General features: G+C 34.3%; 2 protein-coding genes and 1 long non-coding RNA gene across 5 annotated transcripts; 2 read left to right on the top strand and 1 right to left on the bottom strand.

The window, feature by feature from the left end:
• Positions 1–984: 984 nt before the first annotated feature.
• LOC147403147 (Golgi apparatus membrane protein-like protein ECHIDNA) lies at positions 985–7,084 on the top strand. The gene is made up of 6 exons (XM_086438625.1): positions 985–1,171; positions 2,296–2,352; positions 2,442–2,645; positions 2,799–2,858; positions 6,072–6,198; positions 6,784–7,084. The coding sequence occupies exons 1-6, from the start codon at positions 1,157–1,159 to the stop codon at positions 6,870–6,872; spliced, it is 552 nt and encodes a 183-aa protein (XP_086294751.1). The 5' UTR covers positions 985–1,156; the 3' UTR covers positions 6,873–7,084.
• Positions 7,085–7,887: 803 nt separating this feature from the next.
• Positions 7,888–13,596, top strand: LOC147403148 (Clathrin adaptor complexes medium subunit family protein). Of its 3 annotated transcripts, XM_086438624.1 has the most exons (9): positions 7,892–8,106; positions 8,466–8,532; positions 8,770–8,869; positions 8,975–9,085; positions 9,216–9,305; positions 11,607–11,887; positions 12,381–12,590; positions 12,694–12,901; positions 13,149–13,596. In XM_086438624.1, the coding sequence occupies exons 3-9, from the start codon at positions 8,777–8,779 to the stop codon at positions 13,392–13,394; spliced, it is 1,239 nt and encodes a 412-aa protein (XP_086294750.1). In that variant the 5' UTR covers positions 7,892–8,106; positions 8,466–8,532; positions 8,770–8,776; the 3' UTR covers positions 13,395–13,596. The 3 variants fall into 3 exon arrangements, with proteins under 3 accessions (XP_086294748.1, XP_086294749.1, XP_086294750.1); XM_086438622.1 differs by lacking the exon at positions 8,466–8,532 and having other exon boundaries at positions 7,888–8,106; XM_086438623.1 differs by lacking the exon at positions 8,466–8,532 and having other exon boundaries at positions 7,891–8,106; positions 11,640–11,887.
• Positions 13,597–17,896: 4,300 nt separating this feature from the next.
• On the bottom strand, positions 17,897–19,152 carry LOC147403149 (uncharacterized). Its single transcript, XR_015177419.1, has 3 exons — positions 19,009–19,152; positions 18,807–18,864; positions 17,897–18,703 (listed from the first exon to the last, which is right to left on the bottom strand). It is a non-coding gene; the product is annotated as an uncharacterized LOC147403149 (long non-coding RNA).
• Between the last annotated feature and the right edge of the window lie 5,658 nt (positions 19,153–24,810).

The following is a 24,810-nucleotide window of genomic DNA, read 5'->3' on the forward strand; positions in this document are numbered from 1 at the left end:
TTTAAATTGTCGAAATAGCCGTTAAATACGACATGATAGAATTCATAAGAGTAGATTTAGTATGAACATACTGAATGTTCAGGCTTGTCCTACTGAACAATACGAGTCATTAGACTTTTGATTAGTAGGATAAGTCAAAACTAGTAGGGGCATACCAAGTTTGTTCACATGTATTATAGTAGGATCATATTGGGAAGAGAAATCGTTCTAAGAACAATAAACAAAGAAAAGTAAAGTAAGATGCAATCACACATGATATATATAGCTTTTTACGTTGTTCCCTTAAAATCGAGGTATGTCCACAGATCATGCTAATTTTACATACACAAACACATGGATTTTTACATTGTTCTCTCAAGATTGAGTTACACCTATGGATCACATTGTTTCCACTATGAAGAGAAAATTTGCAGTTACAGATTACACTCTTTTACCAAATATATATATATATATATATATATACACCACTAAGAAAAGCTAATTAGAGTCAAATGATGAACATTACTCCGTCTTGGCTAGTACCAACAATTTCCACATATCGTAACATATCCCCCCCCAAAGAAAATACTAAATATATGATTCTACAAAGTTATAAACTTCAAATGTCGACAGGTTTACCAATTGAACTATGCTTAAAAAAAAAAAACCTAGCATGACATACCAAAACACATGTTTTGGGAATAAAATGAATAGTATACCAAACTCGGAATTTCATCATATTCAATGCATGAAATGGAGATTTCACCCAAATTCTTTTTGGAATATCACGTGAATTGAGGGTGCTCTTAGTAAAAGTCGGTGTGGCAATAGAGTGTATCTTTTACAATAGTTAACTTTTATAAGGTGAATGGGTGAAGCACTTGATCACAGACGGTGGGTGCAAGTAATCGCTCCCACAAAATATTAATTAGCCTATCGCTTTGTCTGCTCCAAGACTTGTCAAATTGGTGAACATTAAGACAATAGACCGCTCTTTGGGTCTCCTCACGACCAATCGAGGTCTTAAGTAACTTAAGGGCTAATTACCTGTCTACGAAAATTTGGGTATTTTATTTTTTGAGATGAAACGCTGAGGCAAAGACGCTGATCTCCTCATTTCTGCATGAAATTTAAGATCTAAAAGAGAAATCGATAGCAGAACTCTTCACCTCTCGATATGGATCTAAATCAGGTAAAATCTCGCTAAAAAGCCCTAAATCTCTGAACAGCATGTCTTTTTTCTTCCAATTTCATGATGTATTTGTTGTTTGTCATTTCTCTCTTAATATGAGAAATTTTATCCGTCAGTCTCCATTTTTGGCTCGATTTAGGGATTTAAGCACTAAATATTGCTCTTAATAACAATTATCTCTAATTGTTGGCTAATGGATGATACTTCGTTGAATTGGAGTTATCGGTTAGTAGATCTGCATTTGGAAACGATTTTGTTTCGCATTTTGTTCTGAATTTGAATGATTTTTATCACAAACTATGTCGTTATTATGTTGAATTTCGCTTTTATGGACTTATCTTTTTTAAAACGACGTAAGAAAAAAAGAAGATAAAGTGGGTAAAGATCAAATCAAAAGAATACCAAGATTTTTATGATTCGAATTTGAAGTTTATGTCCAAGGGATGTGATCCAATCTTCTTTTTTCACTACGAGAATCAAAGAAGAACAATACAAGAAAGAACACTCATGTTTTAATCCTAAACCTGAGCCCTGAAACCCTTGTACACCTCTCTCTAGATTTAGCTGTCTATGTTCATAGAATAATGATAAACTGATTTAAAAGAATATATTCAAATCTACTCAATTAGCGTGGAGTGTGCACAAAACCATAGATTTTTCCTTGTGTATCTTGAGGAAATCTATGGTTCTGTGCGCATGTCATGTCAGCTGAGTATGTTTGGGTTTTTTTTTTTTTCCTTTTTTGAGTCAGTTCATCATGACTCCATGGCTGGGATAAAATTCACATACATAACATCGAATTTCTGTTCACATTACATGATTGTAGATCTCAAATCTTTCTTGGTACGTTAATAAGAAGTAAAAAGTATTTGATGATGATTCATTGTGTTGTGTATACTCACATTTTCGACCTGTAGATGGTGATCAATATATATTTAAGAAGAAAAAACATGAACTAAAACTTTCAAACTGGCAGTTGGGTGTTTGGCCAGCACGTTAGAAAAATCTATATTTTTGGATAAATTGAAGTTGTGACTGAACCCCAAACAGACTCCAGTCTAATTGTGCTTTCAATTCAATTTCTTTTATTGTCAAGTGATTTGAATTTTACTTTCCATGTGCAGCCTGCAGGGGAAAATTACGCTAACCCAAAGACATGTTTCTTCCACGTGCTTTTCAAGGTCCAGTATTTCATCATTCTGAAAAATACAAGTTTTGTATTGATATTACTTATTTTAGCATGTAATTTGCTGCTTTTGGATGCTTACAGGCTGCAGCTTTGGCATTTTACATTCTATCAGCACTTTTCTTTAATAGTTTTGTCATCATTTTCGTGGTTACCGTGCTTCTTGCTTCTCTGGATTTTTGGGTAGTCAAGAATGTTAGTGGTCGTATCTTGGTTGGTTTGAGGTGGTGGAATGAAATAAATGACCTCGGTGAGAGTGTGTGGAAATTTGAATGCCTTGACCAAGAGGTAACTATTCTTTTGGGTATTTATGTACATTTTCCCCTTTTTTTCTTTTATATATTCTAAACTTTACTGGGAAAGATGTGCTTGATTGTTACGTAGTTTTTTATTTATAGTATTGCCTACAACTCATGTTTGATGCTTATTCTTTGTTCATAGTCGTTGGCTCGGATGAACAAGAAGGATTCGTGGCTCTTCTGGTGGACACTTTACCTTACAGTAAGTAAATTGGTTGGATGTATTATGCACATGCCCATGCCATACAACTAATTCTTTTATGCTAGAAACTAGTTCAATCCAGTCATCTATGGACGTTCATGGAAAAAATAAAAATAAATAGAACATAATTATTGGAAGAATAATCCATAAAATATGCAGATAAAAATTGAGTAATGACATATTGTTAACATTCTACATTGTCGATTATGATAAACAAAAAAACTAGAAATATTAGGGCAAATGGGCCCGAAGGGTCCAATATGAGGAAGGTTGTCTTACGTAAAGTACAAGTAGCCTTCCACCATAAGACTCTATCCCTTTTCCCCACCTTAAAAAGGACATGCCTTCTGAATTCTGAATGTTCCTTTGAGATACCCCTCCAAATTCTATCTCCACCAATCTCCTTGATTCTTTCTTCAAGTAAGTTTATCCCCAAGTGATAGTGAGCTTGGGTTTCAAATATGAAATGCCAAGAACAACGATCAGGATTTCCATAACAAGTGCAAACACATGTTGAACCCCAAATAATAAGAAAGGACTAAGATATCAAACAAAGACCTCAAGAATACAATGCTTGATTCTACAACCCTAGGTGGAATTTATACAGAAAAGTTTTTCCTTGGAATTTTAAGGAGACAAATATGATACATTAATTATAAAAGATGTAACAACTTGTCAAATTTTTTTTCTATTAATAATCTATTTTTTATTTGTGTCATACTTTGAACCAAACATGTAAAATATAGTTAAGTTTCCTATTTTTTTTCCCGATCAAAAGGTACAACACTCATAATTAATATGGTACATTAAATCTAAAAGATTTTAAAACTTGCCAAATTTTTTTGTCATCAATAGTTTATTTTCTTTGTTTATCTCATACAATGAACCTTTATTACGTTTCTTTTTTTTTTTTTCCTACTCATTATACAAAATATATAATCAACATGATACATTAATTTCAAAAGATTTTACAACTTGCCAATTCTTTTTTGGTTAATAATATACCTGTTTTGTTTGTATCATACATTGATCTTAACATGTAACCTTCGTAAGCTTCGTCCTGTGTTTTTTTCCAACATGTCGTGTAGCACACATAATCAATTACAATGGATGTTAAGAAGATCTGCTAATGTAAATTAAAAAGATTGAGAGTAAAAAATCACAAAAATAATTTCTTCAAGAGAATTGAACTTAAAAATATCTTAAAACAATGAGGGCTCATTTGAGACCACTTTGCTTTCAAAAAATTGCTTTTATGGAATCCCTTCTGTTAGAATTGTGATTGTGACATGGATAGTGAGGTATAAAATCTCGTTCTTTATCCCTTATGCGGTCTCCCTGATCCTCTTACCCATCTGCTATTGCTCCTTTGTACTTCTGCAACCCCGGCTAGGGCCCACTTGAAAATGTCTCCAACGATCAAGTCCGACACAATTTTAGTAGAATAACAGCAGTTGAGAATTAAAATTGCGTCAATTTTTCTGGGATGAGCTTCTATTAGTAAATTTTTCTTTCCATTCCTTTGAGCTTCTTTTCGTATTCATCCTTATCACTTTATTAGAAGTGTCCTTATCACTCTGTTCTTTTCATATGCATCCATGGGTGGGAGCAATTATTTTCATATTCGCCCACCCACACTACAAAAGTGATCAAATTCAATGACCATAACCCATAAATCATCATCAAGTTAATTTGTGGTTTGTCGGCCCAGTCTTCATGGCTCACACTAGGGTTATATAGGACTGTCAGTGGGCTAGTCTTTGGCTAGCATGGACTGTGTTTAGAGTGTAACAAGGCCCGTTTAGATATTGTATCAAGCTAGGATTGATTTATGTTTAGGGCAGGTTATGAAACTTCTTGGTTATCAAAAAGAAAATGTGTAGGGTCGGGTTCAGGTTTGCATGTCCAGCACGTCTCCCAACCGATTACTTATATATTATATATATTTATATATGAAATATGCAAGCTGGCCAGGTTCTTTTCGTATATCGACATAAATATGTGCAGACTAGGCTTGGCCATATGGATTTCATTATTTGGCCCAACTCGGACTATGTGTCGATCGTGCAGCAGATTTAATAATAATAATAATAATAATAATAGTTTTTGATATAAAATACAAAACCATCATATTTATTTGGGTTATTTAGGGATGCCCCTTAAATGTAGAATTCTCTTGAAAACTATTATTAAATGACCTAAATGGCATCTTTTTCAACTTCTTTCCAAAAGCCCTTGAATTTTTATCTCTAAAATCCATTATCTTCAATATCTAGGATAAATATTTTCTTTCATTTTCAACCTCAAGATGTGGAGTTGGATAATTTTTTCCATAAGGTCAGTTCTCAAAAACAATGATGTTCAAACGAGTTTTGGATTTACAATCCATAATCAAAATCAAGAATCAGGTTCTGTAATCTGAACCAAATACCCCACAGATTTTGAAGAAAACTAACTTGGTCACAAGGTCATGGAATTGTAATTTTTTTTTTGTTTTTAAAAAATGACCTTGATAATAGTAAGGTTAAATGTAAATGTGGGGATCTATAACAAAAATTGTAAATGTGGGGGCATTTTTTGGTCTTTCAAGCTTTGATGTCTAACCATACTACTCCTCTGCCTTCTCCCATTATAATAGTAAATATATGTCATAAATGATGATGAAGATGTATGTGACAAGTGAAAATTCCATTTGCATTTCCCTTGTATTGAAAGGGTTGTTTTTCACATTGGAAAATGTATGGGTGAGATGAAAAGGACATGCATTCTGAATCCTGAATGCTCATTTGAGATACCCTCCAAACTAGTCAGTTTTTTAAAACCATAGTTTGATTATATCGAGTTTAGCATTGGATCTTTTAAACAATCCTCCTTATCTATTTTTCCCACTATTACTTAGGTAGCTGATCCCTAATCTTTGGGTTAAGGCTTCAATGATGACAACGACGGCTTCCGTTTAGTGCCTTTATATATATATATGTATACCTGTGTGCTAATTTCTTTTTTACTCACCACTTCAAAATGGGATTCATACCTGTGTCGGACCCTTTTGTGCACTTTTAAGTACATATATGATCTATTGAACAATATTTCTACTTCACCCAAGTAATGTTGGTACAAACTATTATTAAAATTAAGCCATACAATGTTTTGTGATCTTCATTATGGGTATAATGTATTTATTTCTAAGATAGCTGGTTTCTCACAATGCAGGCAGTTGCTTGGATCTTCCTTGGAATATTTTCGCTTGTAAGGTTTCAAGCTGATTATCTCCTAGTTGTAGGAGTTTGTTTGAGCCTTAGCATTGCGAATATTGTTGGCTTCACTAAGTGCCGCAAAGGTATGAGATTTTTCTGTTCAAACCATTTCAGAAGGCCAGAAATTTGTATTTTTAATCACATAATGTCAGAGCACCCACCTACTTAACATTGCATGACACATGCACTTACATTAACTGTGTTTTGTGTGTCTCATGCATTGACAGTCATAAAACCTCTTGCCAGCCTTGGACACGATCATTATACTACAATATATGCGTACTACGTGTAGTGATAATATTTTGGTTCTCACAAGAAGCTATATATCAAGTTCTAAAATTCCTGAGTACAATATCAGACAAATTGGTCTAGGTGTCTAGCATTAGTCATGCGTAAAATCAAGTCCAAGTAACTGCTCCAATCTATAGTTTTAAGTTTGAACAACAGATTTCTTTGGTAATCCCCATAAAGCTGTTTAAGATAATTCATGTGTCACCCATTGTTTAAATTTACATAAAATTTACTGTTTTTTATGTTCATTGTTTCTGTCGTCCTTTAATTCAGAAAGCCTTGCAAATATCAGTGATTTTGTAGCATTAATTATCTATCCCGATTCATTATATTATGCTTTAACCCGATGTTTGGAACCTCATCTTGTGTTGCTCCAGATGCCAAGAATCAGATTCAAGCATTCGCCTCGCAGACTATTGCATCCCGTTTCTCATCTACATTACAGACGGCATTCAGTGTTGTTTGAGTTATCTTCACATAGAAAAAGACAAGATGGAAATAAATGGACTGAGAAGTTGAGGTAGTAAAGTGATACCTGGATGTTGGTAGCAGCGTATTGAGGCATAATCCTGTACAGATAGACAAAAATGTTTGTTTTTGCCAATGTTGGAAGTCTGGGATGATGCAAAAGTATTTGTTTAAATCTTTTTGGAATCCAAAGACTAGTTGTTTCACTTCTGTGTAGTTGTTGTGTCAATGGTTACACCTGAAGCAGTTTTTCTGCAAATTTTCTTCTTATATATCATGTAGTGACATTGCCAATTGAAACTATGAGTTTTAAGCAAAAGCCCTTCTCTCTCTCAGATAACTATTGTTGAGAGAGACTAACAATTGTTGGATCGACCAAAATTTAATTGAGAGATCGATTATGTTTATTGCAATTCTTTTTTACAGTCCAGCTTCGACCTACACATTTTTTCTGAACTAAATATCATTATAAAATTTTACGAAACTCCGCACCACAAAATCTTGCAGTTATCCAAATTTACAGTTTTTTTGCAGCATACAATGTGAGAGGATATTCGGTCACAAAATTCTTCGAATAAGCGACTAGCTGCTAAGATTTTACCCTTGTTAAAATTATTCTCTCAAAATAATTTGATATGTTTAACAGATTAAATAAATTCTTTTGGACTAAATAAAAAATTTATTTAATAAAATTTTGGGTAAATTAATTTTTATCCAAATGATTCAACTCAGATAGGGCAAAACAAATGATTTTATCTTTGTTCAAAATTTTATTTTTTAACAGTCAAATCTCAAAGAATAAAATAGGGTTATAAGAAAGGTTGAAGAAGATCGATTTTAATAAAATAAAAATCCGATCCAAGTTGAACTCCCGTTAATAATTACCGAATCCGAACTTTGTTACTATTCTCTGCTCAAATGGGTCCTAGCCCATACAGACCTAGTTTCTCCGGTCCATATTTGGTTAACTGCACATTTGGTTAGAGTTTCAAACCATTGCCCATTGCCCATTGCCCGAAACCACCAAATCAATCAAACTGATTTTTGGTTTGTATTTCTTGACCGAAACTTCAAGAAAGCTTCATCTTTGGACAAAATTCAGTCCAAATTCTCAGATTCGATTTCGATTTTCGAGGGAGTTTTCTCTTCTTACCTTATTTCTTCATATCTTGATCAGTTTGATTTGTGGAGGGAAAGATGTTGCAATGCATTTTCCTTCTATCAGACTCTGGGTGAGTACTTTTTCTTCTTCCGCAAATTTGATCGATCAGACTAAAACATCAAAAACATCACTTAACTTAATCTGTAGATCAATATTAGTTGTTTTCGCCCCAAAGTTCTTATTTGAAATCGAAAATCTTGTTCTACAATTTTTTGTTTTTTCTTTATAATTTAGGTTTTGCCCTGAAACTTCCACTCTTGATCTTCCTGTAATCTACAGTTAGAACTCAAGCAATCTTCAAAATGCAATTATTTTTTTGCAAATTTTGGTGAACTTAATCCATTGATGTATCAAAATCATTTTCTTTTGTAGGATTGTTTTGTGTCTTTAATTACTAAGTTGGTTTTATTATTTTCGTTTAAATTTTAGGGTTTTTCCTGAAGCTTCACCCTCGATCATTCTGTAATCTACAGTTGAAACTCAAGCAATCCTCAAAGTACAATTTTTTTTTTTTTTACTTCTATGAATTTTGATGAATTTAATCCATTGAGTCATCAAAATCAATTTTTTTTTATGTATGATAATTTTGTGTCTTCAAGTACTATTTAGTAGATGCCAAGCCCATAGTCAATGGCCTAAAATCTGTAATTTTAGGAGTCCAATTCGGTTAAATTTGGAATTTCTTGATTGAGAAACGAATCCGTGTTTGCTGCAATCTTAATGTTATCCACAGAGAGGTAATGCTGGAGAAACAGCTAACTGGACATCAGGTGGACCGATCGATATGCTCATGGTTTTGGGAACAAGCCATCTCTCAAGGTGATTCCTTTAAGGTAGTACTGTAACCCTAAATCTACTTTTAAAAATGTGTTTGATTTCAGTATATAGGTCTTCATTTACGGGGTAACACGTGTTCGATGTTGTTTTGGTTGTCATAGCTTCTACCTGTGATTGCATCACCAACACATTACCTTTTCCAAATTGTTCGTGAAGGAATCACATTCTTATCTTGCACACAGGTTGAAATGCCACCTTTGATGGCAATTGAGGTGAGTTCTGTTTTTGTTTATTTCTTTAACCTGAAGATTTTTTGTCTAAATGGTTGTAGTTGTAATCCTCCAATTAACCATCTGGGTATATATCTATCGTGCATCGCTGGCTTAACTTTTTGAGTTATAGTTTCTTCGTAGAGTTGCGGATGTTCTCACAGATTATCTCGGTGGCTTGAATGAAGACTTAATCAAGGATAACTTTGTCATCGTATATGAGGTATTTTCTATGGACCTTTTTCTTTCCCTGAACTTTTTGTGTTGAAATGTAGCTCTTCTGGAATTATCATTTTGATAAGAAAAGAGTTGACATTTTTGAAAAGTGTAACAGGGTTACGAAACACTAAAAGGTCGTGAGGCCAAATATAATGTTATGATGGTTTATATAATAATTTGGCAAGTTGCTAAAGTGTATGAGCGGTGATACAGGACTTGGGATAAAAAACTCACCTTCATCCTTATACCTATAAAAAAAAAAAAGAATGATTTTATTAACAGGTCAGGTTCAATAGAGAGAGAAAATATTTATACACTTTCAATAATAAGATAAAGGAAAGTTAGATGCATAGATCAACTTAGATGCATTAAAAAATGGAGATTGAATAGTTTTAGTAAAGGATGTAGAAATTAAAGAAGGGTGGAGGGAGTATTTTCAGAAATTACAAAATGAAAGTCACTTGAGGGCTTAGAAGTAGAAGGAAATTCTAAAATTTAAACTATTATGGGATTAGGATTAAATAAGTGGAAGGAATCTTTGCTAAGATGAAGATTGGAAAGACTTTAGGCCCAAATGGTATATCTGTAGAGTTTGAAAGCTTATGAAAGATATTGGTTAGTGCATAGTTAAACTTTGGGAACTAAGATAATTCCAAATAATTAGAGAAGTTTTATGGAACTGATTTATAAGAGCATGGTGGTGTGTATAGTTGTACTAATTATTATGAGATGAATTGATGAGTTATAATACGGGTTGTGGTGGGTGAAAGAGAGAGTGTCAAGACAAAAGCCAAAAGACAAAAGACTGATATTAGGTAATCAATTTGATTTGATGCCAAGAAGGTAAACTATTGAGGCTATAATTTTTAGACAATCAATGCAAATTTTTTTTATAGAGAAAGACTCAAAAATGTACACGGTTTTTATTGATATAGAAAAAATATATGATGTATTTTCTAGAGAATTAATTTGATGGGTTTTGAGGAAAAAAGGGATTCTCAATGAGAAAAATGACGTTCTTAAGGATATATATGCTGGATTTGTAGTTAGTGTTAAAACAACTAGCGATGAGATGATGGAGTTTTCCGTTACAATGGGTTTTCACAAAGTCCATACCTTTTCTTGCACTAGTTATGGTTTGATTAACTGTTCTATTCAAGAAACTGTCATATTATTTGAAGATGATGTAGTGTTGGTACATGAAACTAGAGTGGGAGTAATCAGTGAATTCAAATCTAGAACTATGGAGGGACGCATTAGAAATTTAAGGTTTAAGATAATGAGATTAAGTCCGAATATGCGTAGTACACTGTTTTGTTATTAGGGCACTTCTAGGGATTCAATAATAGTCAAGTTTGATAGACAGACAAGATTCCAAGGAGACTTCCATTATTTAGTTTTATATATGAAGGAGAAATTATTGAATTTGACCCATAAAACTAGTATTAGTTGGATAAAATGGAGAATTGCTTCTAGAGTGCTATGTGATCGACGCGTACCAATTTAGGAAAAACTCCACAATAAAACAACAAGACTAGTCATGCTTTATGGAGCTGAGGGTATGTTCGACAACATCGAACTTTCAGTCCCAAACCCCCCGTAGCTTGTCCAGCTCTATGTTACCTGATTCGTGGGTTCGCTCGGTTCGAATTCAGGTTCATGGTTCGCCAGTCAAGAACCCAGTTCGTAGGGGAAGACAGAAATGAGGGTATTTGCAGGTTGTAGTGACGAGTAGGGTAAAAAGATGTTGAGGTTGGTAAAAAACAAATCAGATTTTTTTGTTACAGGTTGAAGACGAAGGTATGGGTCATTCTATTAGTCTATTAAGGAAAACTAAGGTCAAAGGGATATGCTATCAATTTGAAAATTTAGGGGATATCTCGAATATAGTTAATATATGGAGGGGGATGTAAAATATTAATGTAAAAGGTCCTTCTAATGAGTCACGTGACTTGCTGCGGTAACAAAATGAAGAGGTTGCTGCATCTTACGAACCAATAGCGAACTGGGTTGGTCCTTTACTAACGAATTAGGTAACCCAAGTACAGCTCAAGGTTAGTTCTTAACTGGTTTGGTTTGAACATTGAACTTGTTATGTGCTTTTGTTGTTTGACGAGTAGAAAGGCTTCCCTCATTTTTTTGCTCCTATTGTTACCTCTAGGCACATCCAAATAAAATTCTGACAGCATTTATTGTAAGAAATTCTGAGCAGATTTCTTCATTTTTTTTACCAGTCCGTTTACATATTAGTAGTATTTTGATTATCATGTTTTCCGCTGCATCGCTCAATTTTCCTGAAATTTAGAACAATGACAGGTATATGTGCCATAAATTGCAGCTTTTGGATGAGATGATAGACAATGGTTTCCCTCTCACAACAGAACCAAACATATTAAGGGAAATGATAGCTCCACCAAGTATTGTTAGCAAAGTTTTGAGTGTTGTGACTGGTAGCAGTTCCAATGTAAGCAACACCCTTCCAGGTGCAACATCATCTTTTGTGCCTTGGAGAACATCCGATACAAAGCATGCAAATAATGAAGTTTATGTTGATCTTGTCGAGGAAATGGATGCAGTTATAAGCAGGTCTGTCTATGAAGTCTGTCATATTCTCTTGATAGTTTCCCTTATATTTCTGTCATTTTAGAAATGCATTATTGGACCTGAACTCAATGCTAACTTAACTTCTTATTCTATTTCCTATTATTGTAATACCACCACCTAACTTTTCCAACAAGTTTTAATTCCGTTAAATTCTTAACTGTGGACACAATTGTCTACATCCTAGTTAAAAATGTATCGTTGATCTGATTTTCAATGGCGAATCACCCAAACCAGAAGAAGTTTTTTGTACATTGGAATAGTTGTTTCACGGAATAATCTTCAACAATTTAATTATTATTAGATTGCTGAGGTGAGCACATGCAACCTGACATCTATTAGTATTTGATATGGGTTCATTATTGAGGAGCTTAAATTAATTTGCTTCTTTTTAGAAGTCCAGTTTGTAATTGTTTCTACTTCATGAATTTGTATTCCTAGATCTGTACTGATTTTTATTTTGGTTTATGCCATTTAGGGATGGGATCCTGGTAAAATGCGAGATATATGGTGAAGTTCAAGTGAACTCCCATCTTTCAGGTCTCCCTGATCTGACCCTTTCCTTTGCAAACCCATCCATTCTGAATGATGTCAGATTTCATCCTTGTGTCCGGTTCCGTCCATGGGAATCACATCAAATGTTGTCATTTGTACCACCTGATGGGCTTTTTAAGCTTATGAGCTACAGGTGTGTGTGCAAAGGTGTAGAGTACATATCGATGTTGCTTATTTGGTACCTTATATTTCCAATTTAAGCATTTATTTCTCTAATCTCTTGTATCCCATTATAGGGTTAAAAAGTTGAAGAGCACCCCAATATATGTAAAGCCTCAGCTAACCTCCGATGCTGGGACATGCCGTATCAGTGTCTTAGTTGGAATACGAAATGATCCTGGAAAGACAATCGATAACATTACAGTGCAGTTTGAACTGCCTCCATGTGTTGCTTCAGCAGATCTGACTTCAAATCATGGAACCGTGAACGTTCTTGCTAATAAGGTACACAAATTACTCAATTCTCTTATTAGATTTTATAACTGTAATACCTTCGTAGGATAGAGTGGTAACCTTTTTACTGGAACTATTACCGCGTTGAGTTCACTTGTAAGAGGTAAGGCAGCAAATTACTCAAATGCCCAAGAAAGAACAACTATGATTCCAAGGATAATGATGATGGATCTCATTTTCTGGCATGTTAAGTCTAGCCTTGTAGGAAATTAATAATTTCTATTTAATGTTCTTGCAGACCTGCTCTTGGTCCATCGGGCGGATTCCAAAAGATAAAGCCCCTTCTTTATCTGGAACTCTAGTACTTGAAACTGGTCTGGAGCGCTTGCATGTATTTCCCACATTTCAAGTTGGCTTCAAGATCATGGGTGTTGCTCTCTCAGGCCTGCAAATAGATAAACTAGATCTCAAAAATTTACCCAATCGCCCTTACAAAGGTTTCCGAGCTCTTACACGAGCGGGTGAGTATGAAGTAAGATCGTAAGTTGGCTTTCATATTTGACTGTGCACATGAGATGTGTTCCATTTTTGGTGATGCATCTACAATGGGATGGCTTGGTTCTTGTATCGCAGTATTATATGTATTCCTGTTTGTAATCCCACTTGTGGGGTCGGTACAGATAACATTTTGGATGATCCAACCCTACATTGAGTCATTCATAACATGAAGATGATCTTCAGAAAAAGTTGTTTTGTTCGACTATATTAAAAAGCTGCCTCACAGCACTGTCCAAAGCCTTCCCTCTTACAGACCTAAACCCCACAAATCAGGTTGATCAATGATCCTTCGCAATGTAACATGGTTACTGTAGAGGCAAAACTTTGCTCAATCACAAGGTCTCAAAGCTTTGTTGGACACCTTTGCTAGTGCTCCTCGAGATCACATAAAAATCACAAAAAAATAGAAATATAGGGAAAATGAGAACACCAATTTTTTTACATGGTTTGACAAAGATTCTTACATCCACGGGCTTAATGAAACAATTCCACAATATTCTGTATTCTAATATTACATGTTAGCATTACAGTCTCGAGGAATCCCTCAAGCATTAACAGCCCCGAGACATCCATTTCCCAGATCCCTCTTTTTCAACTTCCTTTTCACAATAATTTTATCCCTTTCATTACAAAAGAAATCCTAATCTTAGAAAGGAAAAATAATCCTTATTGGATTGTAACTCCCATAATCTTTTTTAATCGAGATATAGAAATTATTTAAAGGGAAAGAAAGAATTGCCCCATATTGAGATTTTTTTCATGATTAGATGAGATCTAATCCAAACATCAAGTGTAATTGATTATATCTTGACATACATATTGATTGAATAGTTCAGATGGATGACGATTTTTTATCCTCACCTCGCCCCCCTGGTTTACTATGGTGTTAAAAAAGATGGTGAAGGAGAAAACTCAAACTCAAATCCAGTGCCTAGGAGGAATCACTGGTTATGCTGATTTCTACTTTAGGCTCAAGAATAGGAAGTGGTTCATTGGGCCCAAAAAGTGTAGCAGCTTGTCTCAAGGATATTCTCAATCAAGAATATCAACTTTTTCTTATCATCATAGTAACAATACATGGGCTGGGCTTGGTCTGAGCCAGGGTCACCCCAGGCCCTGATCAATCACTGGCACGGATGACTTCACTTATGGTTATTTTAGATATGAGAGATTCTATTGCCACACCAATTTTTTTCTAACACCACACCAATTCATATGTAAATCACCAAAGAATTAGCACATATCTTGGGATGGCGTTAGTAAAAGTTGGAGTTGCAATTGAAGAAGGTATCTTAGATATAAGAAAGCCTATCCCAACAACAAAATCTGGCTAAGAGTCCTTGAATAATTTGCCTATGGTACAAGTAAATATAAAATTTCCAGCTTCTGCTGTTAGATTCAACAAATAGAAAAAAACAAATAATTCACGTACCGATTGAATTGAAAGATTGATAAGCAAACAAAATTTCACAATCCAGCATTATACATCAGCTGTCTTTCAGTCATAATCATTTGTCACTTTCATCCTTCCCTTGGCCGTCCTCCTTTGGTTATTAATTGCTTTTAGGTTTGTCCACCAACGATCCATCAACTTTTAAGAATGACTCGTGAGAAAAACATATGATCCTAACCCTTTAAATACAAAATCCAATGGTTGAGTTTTATTAGTATCTTGATAACACAAATCTTGAAATGATTGTCGTTTGAACCTGACCCATATATATATATATAGATATATATATGGGAGCGGTTTGGCAGTCCTAAAGTTTGCCAAGTTTTGTGCCAAACATTTTTCAAAATATGGGTTAGAAACTTTGGAATGAGCTGATTTTTTGTGAGGATGATCTCTATGAAGAGGAGATCATTCTCACCAAAAATCAGCCAATTCCAAAACTTCTAACCCCATCAAAAGTGATTTACAAAAATTGGACGGTCCACGATTCTTCAACTTGTAAACTAGGGTTAGAAGTTTCAAAATGAGCTGATTTTTTGTGAGGATGATCTCTTCACCGTAGAGATCATCTTCACAAAAAAATCAGCATATTCCAAAACTTCTTACCCCATTAAAGGTGATTTACAAAAAATGTTTGACACCAAACTTGGCAAACTTTAGGGTTGCCGAACTGCTCCCAATATATATATATATATTTTATGTTCTTTATCGATTTTCATTTGAAGTTTTTTTTAATCAAATTCTTAAATGTTGAATCCGAACAAGAATTACACTATTTCTAATTTTCTTTTGGTAGCCTAATTGCTAAATATGTTGTGGATCTCATCTCTACTTTTTACATTTTCTTCAAAATTGCTTGGCCATTTATCGATACTTGATAGCCTATGATTCCCTGTTTTTAAGTGTTTGAGATCGATGATTGTAATGTAACAATTACAAGTTTAAAAAAATACAAATTAAGTAAGCCGTTGCCTAAGACAATATGGGTAATCGGTTGTGGACTTTAAAGTTAAAATCAAATGGACTTGGACTAAGATCCTAAAAACCTGGCCTAGGCCTTGTGCACTTGTATTAGTCAAATAAAAATATAAATTAAATGTGATTAATGATAATCTGATGCTCTTTTTTCAGACGCTCCCTGACCTAACAGTTACAGAACCATAAATCTTTTTCTTATATATGATGGGAGCGTACAAAGAGCGTCAAACTATCACAACTCATTAAATATACAAACATTCAACAATTTCCTGAGTTGACTTGGCAAATTGGTTCGGTTGAGCTAATGGGCCAAGTCACCTCGAAATCCAATTGAGTTGAGTTGAGTTGACTCGACTCGACTCAACCAAATAACATGTCTACTCGAAGGGTTTTACAAACATGATTTAAGAGTTCAGAAGTCAAACTAAATGAGAGAGCCATGTTACCATCCAAAGATGGAAAAAGGAATTGTCTAGAAAAGATGGGGCTAAAGGGCCCCACATAATGGGAAGGGTATGATGAGAAAGACAGAAAATGCTTGAATTCAACGCCTAAACACATAGGAGAGAGAGGGAGAGGGAGTGGGAGAGGGAGAGAGAGACAAGTTTTAGTGGGACTTCTAAAAGTGCAAAAAAAGGAAAGAGTAAAGATGGGGCATTAGTGCCAGCTTACAACCTAAAAGGTTTTTCTCTTTGCAGTGGCTGCATATGGAAACATTATCATTTTCATGTTGAAAAAAGTATTAATGAAGAGAAGTTTGATGTTTCCAAATCAAAAATGGAATCCTCATCTAATTATTAGATTTCCATTCAATTTCTCTTTCTTTTTTTTCCATTTTTCTTTTTCTAACATATAGTCTTTCTTATGTAATCAAGTACATTTTGAGTAATCCCATATCCTCCCACTAGCTTTAAGTGGTGTTAGGTTTGGATTCTAGAATTTAATTCTTACCCATAATTTAATTCTGAAATTTTATGTTAAGTTTGATTTGGATTATAAAATCGATTTTCTTGTATTAAAATAAAAAATCAGCTAAAATACATATGGTGCAGGATTCATTTCTTGTGATTCTAGAATATGTTCATTGTGTTTTTTGAGCTAATGTAAGATTTTTGTGCTTAGTTATAAAAGATTCTGCATCACAATTTGAAATTCATAATCTTGCTAATTTGGCTACGCCCCACGATTGGGTTTGAAGTTGTTATTTATGTCTTGTATCCCATTCATTAGATGAATTTTAATCCAATGGTTATAGTAAGCTCCCTTTCAAGAACCCTATAAATACATAAGTTTGGGATGGTTTTACATTAATTAGATATTGTGCAGTGTTCTATACAAGCGGTTTATTATATCTGCCTTTATAGAGCAACATACCAAGTCAGATTTATTTTTCCGCCGATAGAATCCGTCGTTGCATATCATAAATGTTGTAGTGGGGCTTGGGTTTGGAATTAAAACTCTTGAGTGTTACTTCTTGCATCATTTTTCTTTGATCTTATATATTGAAGAAGATTTAATCTGTCCGAGGATATTATAAGTATCATTGTTGAACCAAGTAAATCTTGATGTTATTTGGTTTGTGTTGTTTTTTATTTATTTGAAAAGTCTTTCCACCTTTTTCTCCCTCTATTCCTCTCTCTCCATCTCTGTCATTCCACTTTTCTTCTCCCTCCTTCATTTATATTTTTTTTCTTAAAAAAAAGAGAGAAAATATGATGTTGTTAATGAAAATTTAAGAGAAGGCAGTCCATACATTTTAAAAATCTATTTAATTTTAATAATTGAATTGTTATAAGAAAAGGTGGTGTGACAGTAACAGTTCCCTAAATGTAATCATGTCCCTAAAGATTATGATCTTTAACAGATAGTTCAAAGCATTGTTCTCTCTCTCTCTCTCTGAGCAAGGGAAGGCTTATAACATCATGTGTACCACCAATGTTCATGATAATTACAGGTCAAAAAAATACAAAGAGATAACAACAAAAATAAGGAAAAAAAAAATTAGAATAGTGGAGATATTGTACATCCAAACAGTCACGAGGAGACTATTTCAGAGATGAAGGAGAATATTTAACAATTATCATTCACTCATGAATCAACCAACAAAGCATGAAACAACAAAATTGATGCCTACAACTCCATCTTCTGCACACATAATACAAAGAAAATTCAACAAACTCAAAAAAGAACAACAAAAAGACATTGAGATCTCTTTCTCATGGTTACAACACACTTTCTTTGTATTTTCTACCATAAATTACATTGATAAAAAAAAGAGTTAATAACCTAAAAAAATAGGTCTAAAAATTTAGACCCATTATCGAAAAGAGTAGTAATACCATATGAATTTGGAGATTCTCGACAATTTCTCTAGGATTTTCAAAATGTAGAACTTATGTTGAGAAATATGATGGGACACAACTAGTCTTGATTCGAACAGCTCAGGAGGGATAGACAGAGAAATAGAAGTTGAGTTGGACGGGAACGGGGAAGAACATAATTAGAATTTTCTATTAATAATTTTTGATAGAAAATTCATAAGTAAACGAAGAAGAAGGATAACAATTCTGATGTGGGGTCTTACAAGGTCAAGAAAAGGTCTTACAAGGTCAAGAAGACTTAAAAAAGACAAAAAACAAAGCTAGTGAGAAAAAAAGAAGGGTGAAATAGGATTTTAGTGGTAAAAGCTCAGGTAGGATAGCGCCATATCAAGGTGAATAGGCAATCTTTATCGCAAAGATTCTGAATAAAGAGTATAAATCATTGAAATTTTCATCGATGACGATGATTCTTTTTCGATGAAACACTTTGATTCTTGAAGCTTTAAGGGTGCTATTGTTGGTGATGAACCCACACATGATAGCCTACAATGAGCCAAAGAAGAAAAAAAAATTATGAGAGAGAGAGAAAGAGAGAGAGAGAGAGAGAGAGAGAGTTTGAATTAAAAGAAACAAAGCTATTCTTTACCAAATGGAGATGGGAGAGATTTGCACAACTGATGATCCTCTATTTCTCTTACCAAGAACTGAAACAAGATTCAAAGTGACGGGTTCATTGAAATATTAATAAAGAGAATCTAAAATTACTGCACTTATGTTTGCAGAAACAAGAACCCATTTAAATGAACAAAAAACAATGCTGATTTTTCTCAGAATCTAATCTTTCTTACCTTATACGAACTTCTCTCTTATTCTCTCCTCTCAAGGGGAGAGTGAGAGAGAGAGCTAAGTTGTGTGAAGAAAGTGAGGAAAAGTGAGAGACTGCCCGGGCTTATGAAGGTGAGGAACGGGCAGTCCTAGCTGCCCTAGTGGAACTGACAGAGACAAGTCCACGCGAGGAAAGGAATGTAAACCGACTAATGACGTCAGCATAGGCACTAGAGCTGACCGAACTGCCCGGCCGACGACTATCTGTTACAGTAGAATAGAATAACGGTCAGAAAATAAGCCAAAAGTGCCTAACCTACCCTTTTGAGTGTTAATCCTGTACTCCTGTAGTTGTTTAACCTTACCCAACTCCAACTATAAGTCTTTTAAACTTTTGGGCCCACAACGGCACAACCCTATAGATTTTCTCCTTATCCTTTGGCAGACTATACACGTAAAGTTAGCCTCTGATTGGTGATTTCTTTTTCGTATGGAAACACTTTTCAGTTTTTAGGTGCACCCAAAATGTGGGTCAAACAAGCCCAATAATTCTAGAGATTCACACCACATAAAGCTCTTCAGTTCTAAGGGAAATTATTTTCCAAAAGCGGACAGAACGATTTTTATTTATTTAGTAATTAGTTTGGTGGGACAATGGGAGGAATAACGGATCTGTAACCGTACACGTGGCAATTTGTTTGGGTATTATTATTATTATGTGGTGTAAGAGTGATCAGTTACCTCGCACGTGTCTGTCATTTTCCGTATTTTTCTGGTTGTCTGTTTTACTTGTTTGTTCCAACGTAGAAGTCGAATATTTTAAGGAGCAAATTATAATATATTAAGAAATTAGATTTGTTGGACATAGATCACGTGTATACACGTGCCTTGTTCACGCGTGTACAAGGGTTTGCTAGTGCAACGTACAGAGGTAAAATTCAAGTGTGAACACGGGAAAATGAACGAATGAGATGTGAAGGTATGCTCTAGAGATTCTCATCAAGGTTGATAGGATGAAATCTTTATTTATATTTAGCATCTCAGTCTTTTGTTGGTCACGTATGTGTCCAGCTACGGTTGTATTTAAGTAATTTGCTCATCAAATTGAATTAATTAAACTGTGATATAGGCGAACCCCTCCACGTTTTGGCTAATAATTGAGATACCCTTGTGTTATTAAATGGATAATGTACTCTTGACCTCTGTCTTTTCTTATCGGCTAATAAAATGACTTAAACACCCTCACCTTCAATCTCCACCCAAAAGTTCTTTATTTTTCTTTCAAAAATCTATTTTCTTCAAGTTCTTCATCCTTTATTATGATTTTTTTTTTCAATCTACATTCCAACCTTATTTTAATCCCTTCTAAAAATTTTCTTGACTTTTTTCACCCGAATCCACATCTACAAAAATTCTATATTATTCTTGAGATTTGACGATTGTGAAATATATAAAATCTTAAGGATGAAAATGAACGTAAAATATATTATAAAAATGATTAAGATGATTGATTTTAAAAAGAAAAGTTAATGATTTTTACCTAAAAGTTAAAGATGAAGGTATTAAAGTCATTTTCATTAATCTATTCTTGTATATATCAAGATGATTGGGGTATATTCACATAAAATAGAGGGATATGTCTAGGATGATGGTATTTAAGTAATTTTTTGTCAGTCTATTAAGTAGACCAAGGTCAAAGATACATATCATCACTTATTAAAACACAAGGGAGTAACTCAAATATTGATAAAAAAAAGTGGAGGGCTCTGTGTAAATTGTAATTCACCCTTCAATTACATATTAATAATAATAATAATATAAGTTTAAGGGGGCATAGGGAATAGAAGCGTGTGGGCATGCGGGGCTGTTTGGGGTTACTTAACCACACACACACACACACACACACACACACACACAGTCTCCCATGATACAGTCAAAGGAGACGTCCTTGGCCTGCATTTTTATAAAATCCATAATATGCGCCGACGGGCAGCAACGGGCAGGTTGACCTCTTCTTACACCCACCCTGCCCCAACTGACCGCTCTTTCTTCAAATTTTATTCCCTTTCTCCTGTAACACGTCGCTGTTAGTCCTAACTGCCTCCCATACCCAATACCCTTCCTTCCCATTGATTGTGCCCTTTCATTACAGCAAACAACTGATTTGGATCTTAACTTAGGGATGCCCATGGGCCTGAATTTGAATCGAATGATATCGGGCTTCAAGGTGGCCCATTGATACCCTTATATATATATATATAGGGTCCCTTTCAGCAACAAACATTTTGGCAAACATTTTGGCAAACATTTTTCAAAACATGGGTTAGAGGTTTTGGAATGGGCTGATTTTTGATGAGCATGATCTCTATGGTGAGGAGATCATCCTCATCAAAAATCAGCCCATTCCAAAACTTCTAACCCCATGTTTACAAGTTGGGAAATCGTGGACCGTCCATTTTTTGTAAGCCATTTTTTATGGGTAAGAGGTTTTGGAATTGGCTGATTTTTGGTGATGATGATCTCCTCACCGTAGAGATCATCCTCACCAAAAATCAGCCCATTCCAAAACCTCTAACCCATATTTTGAAAAATGTTTTGCCAAATGTTTTGTCAAAATGTTTGTTGCTGAACATTTCCCATATACATATATATATATATATATATGGGAAATGTTCAACACCCTAAGTTTTACCACACACTTTAACAAACATTTTTTGTCCTACATGGGTTAGAAGTTTTGGAATGAGCTGATTTTTGGTGAGGATGATCTCTATGATTAGAAGATCATCCTCCCCAAAATCAGCCCATTCCGAAATGTTTAGCCCCATGTTTACACGTTGAAAAATCGTGGATCGTCCATTTTTTGTAAATCAATTTTGATGGGGTTAGAAGTTTTGGAATGAGCTGATTTTTGGTGAGGATGATCTCCTCACCATAGAGATCATCCTCACCAAAAATCAGCTCATTCCGAAACTTCTAACCCATGTAAGACAAAACGCGTTTGTTAAAGTGTGTGGTAAAACTAAGGGTGGCGAACGGGACCCTATATATATATAGGGTCCCTATCCGTGGCCAACAGTTTGGCAAACATTTTGGCAACACTTTTTCAAAACATGGGTTAGAGGTCTTGGAATGGGCTGATTTTTGGTGAGGATGATCTCTACGGTGAGGAGATCATCCTCACCAAAAATCAGCTCATTCCAAAACTTCTAGCCCCATTTTACAAGTTGAAAAATCGTGAACCGTCCATTTTTTGTAAACCATTTTTGATGAGGTTAGAAGTTTTGGAATGGGCTGATTTTTGGTGATGATGATCTCCTCACCATAGAGATCATCCTCACCAAAAATCAGCCCATTCCAAGACCTCTAACCCATGTTTTGAAAAATGTGTTTGCCAAAATGTTTTGCCAAACTGTTGGCCATTGAACGCTACTCATATATATATATATATATACCATTTAATTTGATATGTCACTTTGATCATGGCTCCTAACAAATTCGAATCGATCATAGTTTGGTTATAAAACTCTTATGATATCGTTTTACATCTAGAGGTTGAGATAGATCTCATTTGATATTTGATTGAGTAAATTCGTATTCAATTGTGTCTCGATATATGATTTTTATTATTATTTAACTCCAGTATTTGTGTAGGACAATCCAACCTCCAAGGCCAAATTCCTAAATTATGGATCAGATCATAGATCTGCGATTTTTTTCTCTCTCCATAATTTTAGTTTTAGACTCTCTCTCTCTCTCTCTCTCTCCTTATTTTGTAATAATGTGTATGAGATACGCTATATCAATGTTATGATGTATCTCATCACATATTTTTTAGATCTTAGATTTGCATTAATTAGGATTAATTAAATATATTGTATTGGACGGAAACCATGATATGTATATCATGTTGAAAAACATAATAAAAGAAAAGAAAAAAAGAAAAATGGAGCAATTTGGTTTGGATAAGTAAATGTGAATGAAAAATTATTAATTGTCAAGAAACTGAGTCCACGTGAAGTTCTTTCTTATGTGTCTCTCATAAGAGTTATCTATCTATCTATCTATCTAGATACAAAGAGATGGTGCAGCCCAAACCAAGTTGATATATTTAGGACAACGTGAACCTTATTTATAGGGCAGTTGAACCTATTAAAGAACCCATCATGCATTTGCATTCTTCTTCTCTGATGGTGTGTCTCTGACCAAAATAACCAAATAAGGAAACAGTGAAAAGTAAGAGAAAAGAAAAAAAAGAAAACAAAGAGAAAAGCCTGCAAAGATTCTCATAGAGATTGAGAAATATAGAGAGAGAGAGAGAGGTTGAGGTTGTGGTTGTGGTGGTGGTGGAGGTGAAACTTGAAGAAAGTGGTCCTCTTTCATGACCCATATTGTTTTAAGTTTGTGGTGAGAAGTATTTCTAACTCTCTCAATCTTTTTCTCACACAGACTCAAAGTTCACATTTCCCAAAGATTCTTTTTTTTCCCATTATTTATTCTCTTTGATCATCAATAGTTTTCAAAGGCAGAGGGGCAGATGGATGGGTAGTAAAACTAAAAACCCTACAATCATGTTAACATATTTGGGACTCCAAGGACTCCCCACCCCCATACAGCTTGACCTTGACTTGTCATCGTAATTAGGGCTGCCCTCCTTTATTAGAATATAAGAACCGTGTCTGCTCTGCTGTCCGGCTTAGCTGCATCAAACTGGTCCACTTTCAGTGTTTGCCACGTGTACAAAGCTGTGGAGTAGGACAGAATGTTATGATGATGATGGTTACTCAATAAAACTGTCCACCAAAAAAACAAAACAAAGTAAATAAATAAAAACTTTGCTATTCAATAAAAAAAAAAATTACAAGAAAGGACTAACATATCGAAAAAAAACCTCAATAATAATATGTTTGATGCTACAATTAACCTTATCTTATATAGAAAAAAATTTCATTAAAAATTTAAGGAAAAAAAAAATTATATTAATTACATAAGATGTTACAACTTGTCAAATCTTTTTCTAATAATAATATTTTTTATTATGATTGAGCTCTTATATTCTAACCAGAAAGTCTTCACTCGGTCAATACTTGACTGATGTGGCATGGACACGGAACCATAGATCTATTTTCTTAGAAGATACACAACTGCAAACCCCAAAAAAGATGTGCAGTTATGTATCTCGAGGAAACATATCTATGTTTTCGTGTATGTGCCACATCAATCGAGTATTGACCGAATGAAAACTTTCTAGTTAGAAAATCATTGTTCTTTTTTGTTTGTATCATTACATTGAACCAAATAAGTAATCTTTGATAAGTTTCCTTTTTTCTTTTTTTTCTTGCAAGTTTCCATTTTTATTATTTTTCCAATAGCAAGGCACAACAGACACAATCAATGTGATATATTGATCCTAAAAGATCTTACAACTTGTCAAATATTTTTCAATTAATAATATATTTATTTTGTATAATGACAAGAGGCTGGGCTGGGTTAGTGGGCCACCAGGCCCAATTGACACCCTTCCATTGTACCAACCCTGTGTCTATTGATCCACACCCACCACACATTTAATTTTCAATAAGTTTCCTTTTTAGTTGTGTAGAATTTGGCGAAAAACAGTTTCTAAATGCTAAATTGTGTTTGAATAACCATAAGTCCATAATACCCTTTAAATAAGATAAATTAAGTTCATATTCCAAGAAATTCTCATGAGTATTAATCTAAAAAGAAAAGATATTTTCTTCAAAATTTTCACAAAAATTAAGTTGGTATTCCTCAAAAGTTGACAGTTTCCTTGGACTTACAAAATAGGCCCTATTCTTTTT

Source organism: Akebia trifoliata, chromosome 4 (assembly GCF_017979445.1).
Source record: "Akebia trifoliata isolate Shusen 1 chromosome 4, ASM1797944v1, whole genome shotgun sequence".
Classification (NCBI taxonomy): domain Eukaryota; kingdom Viridiplantae; phylum Streptophyta; class Magnoliopsida; order Ranunculales; family Lardizabalaceae; genus Akebia; species Akebia trifoliata.

Coding starts and splice junctions, on each gene's coding strand:
- LOC147403147 (XM_086438625.1), top strand. Junction 2,353..2,441: donor TCTTCCACGTGCTTTTCAAG/GTCCAGTATTTC, acceptor GGATGCTTACAG/GCTGCAGCTTTGGCATTTTA. Junction 6,199..6,783: donor CTTCACTAAGTGCCGCAAAG/GTATGAGATTTT, acceptor GTGTTGCTCCAG/ATGCCAAGAATCAGATTCAA.
- LOC147403148 (XM_086438622.1), top strand. CDS start 8,072: ATGTTGCAATGCATTTTCCTTCTATCAGACTCTGG. Junction 8,870..8,974: donor CTCAAGGTGATTCCTTTAAG/GTAGTACTGTAA, acceptor TGGTTGTCATAG/CTTCTACCTGTGATTGCATC. Junction 11,888..12,380: donor ATGGATGCAGTTATAAGCAG/GTCTGTCTATGA, acceptor TATGCCATTTAG/GGATGGGATCCTGGTAAAAT.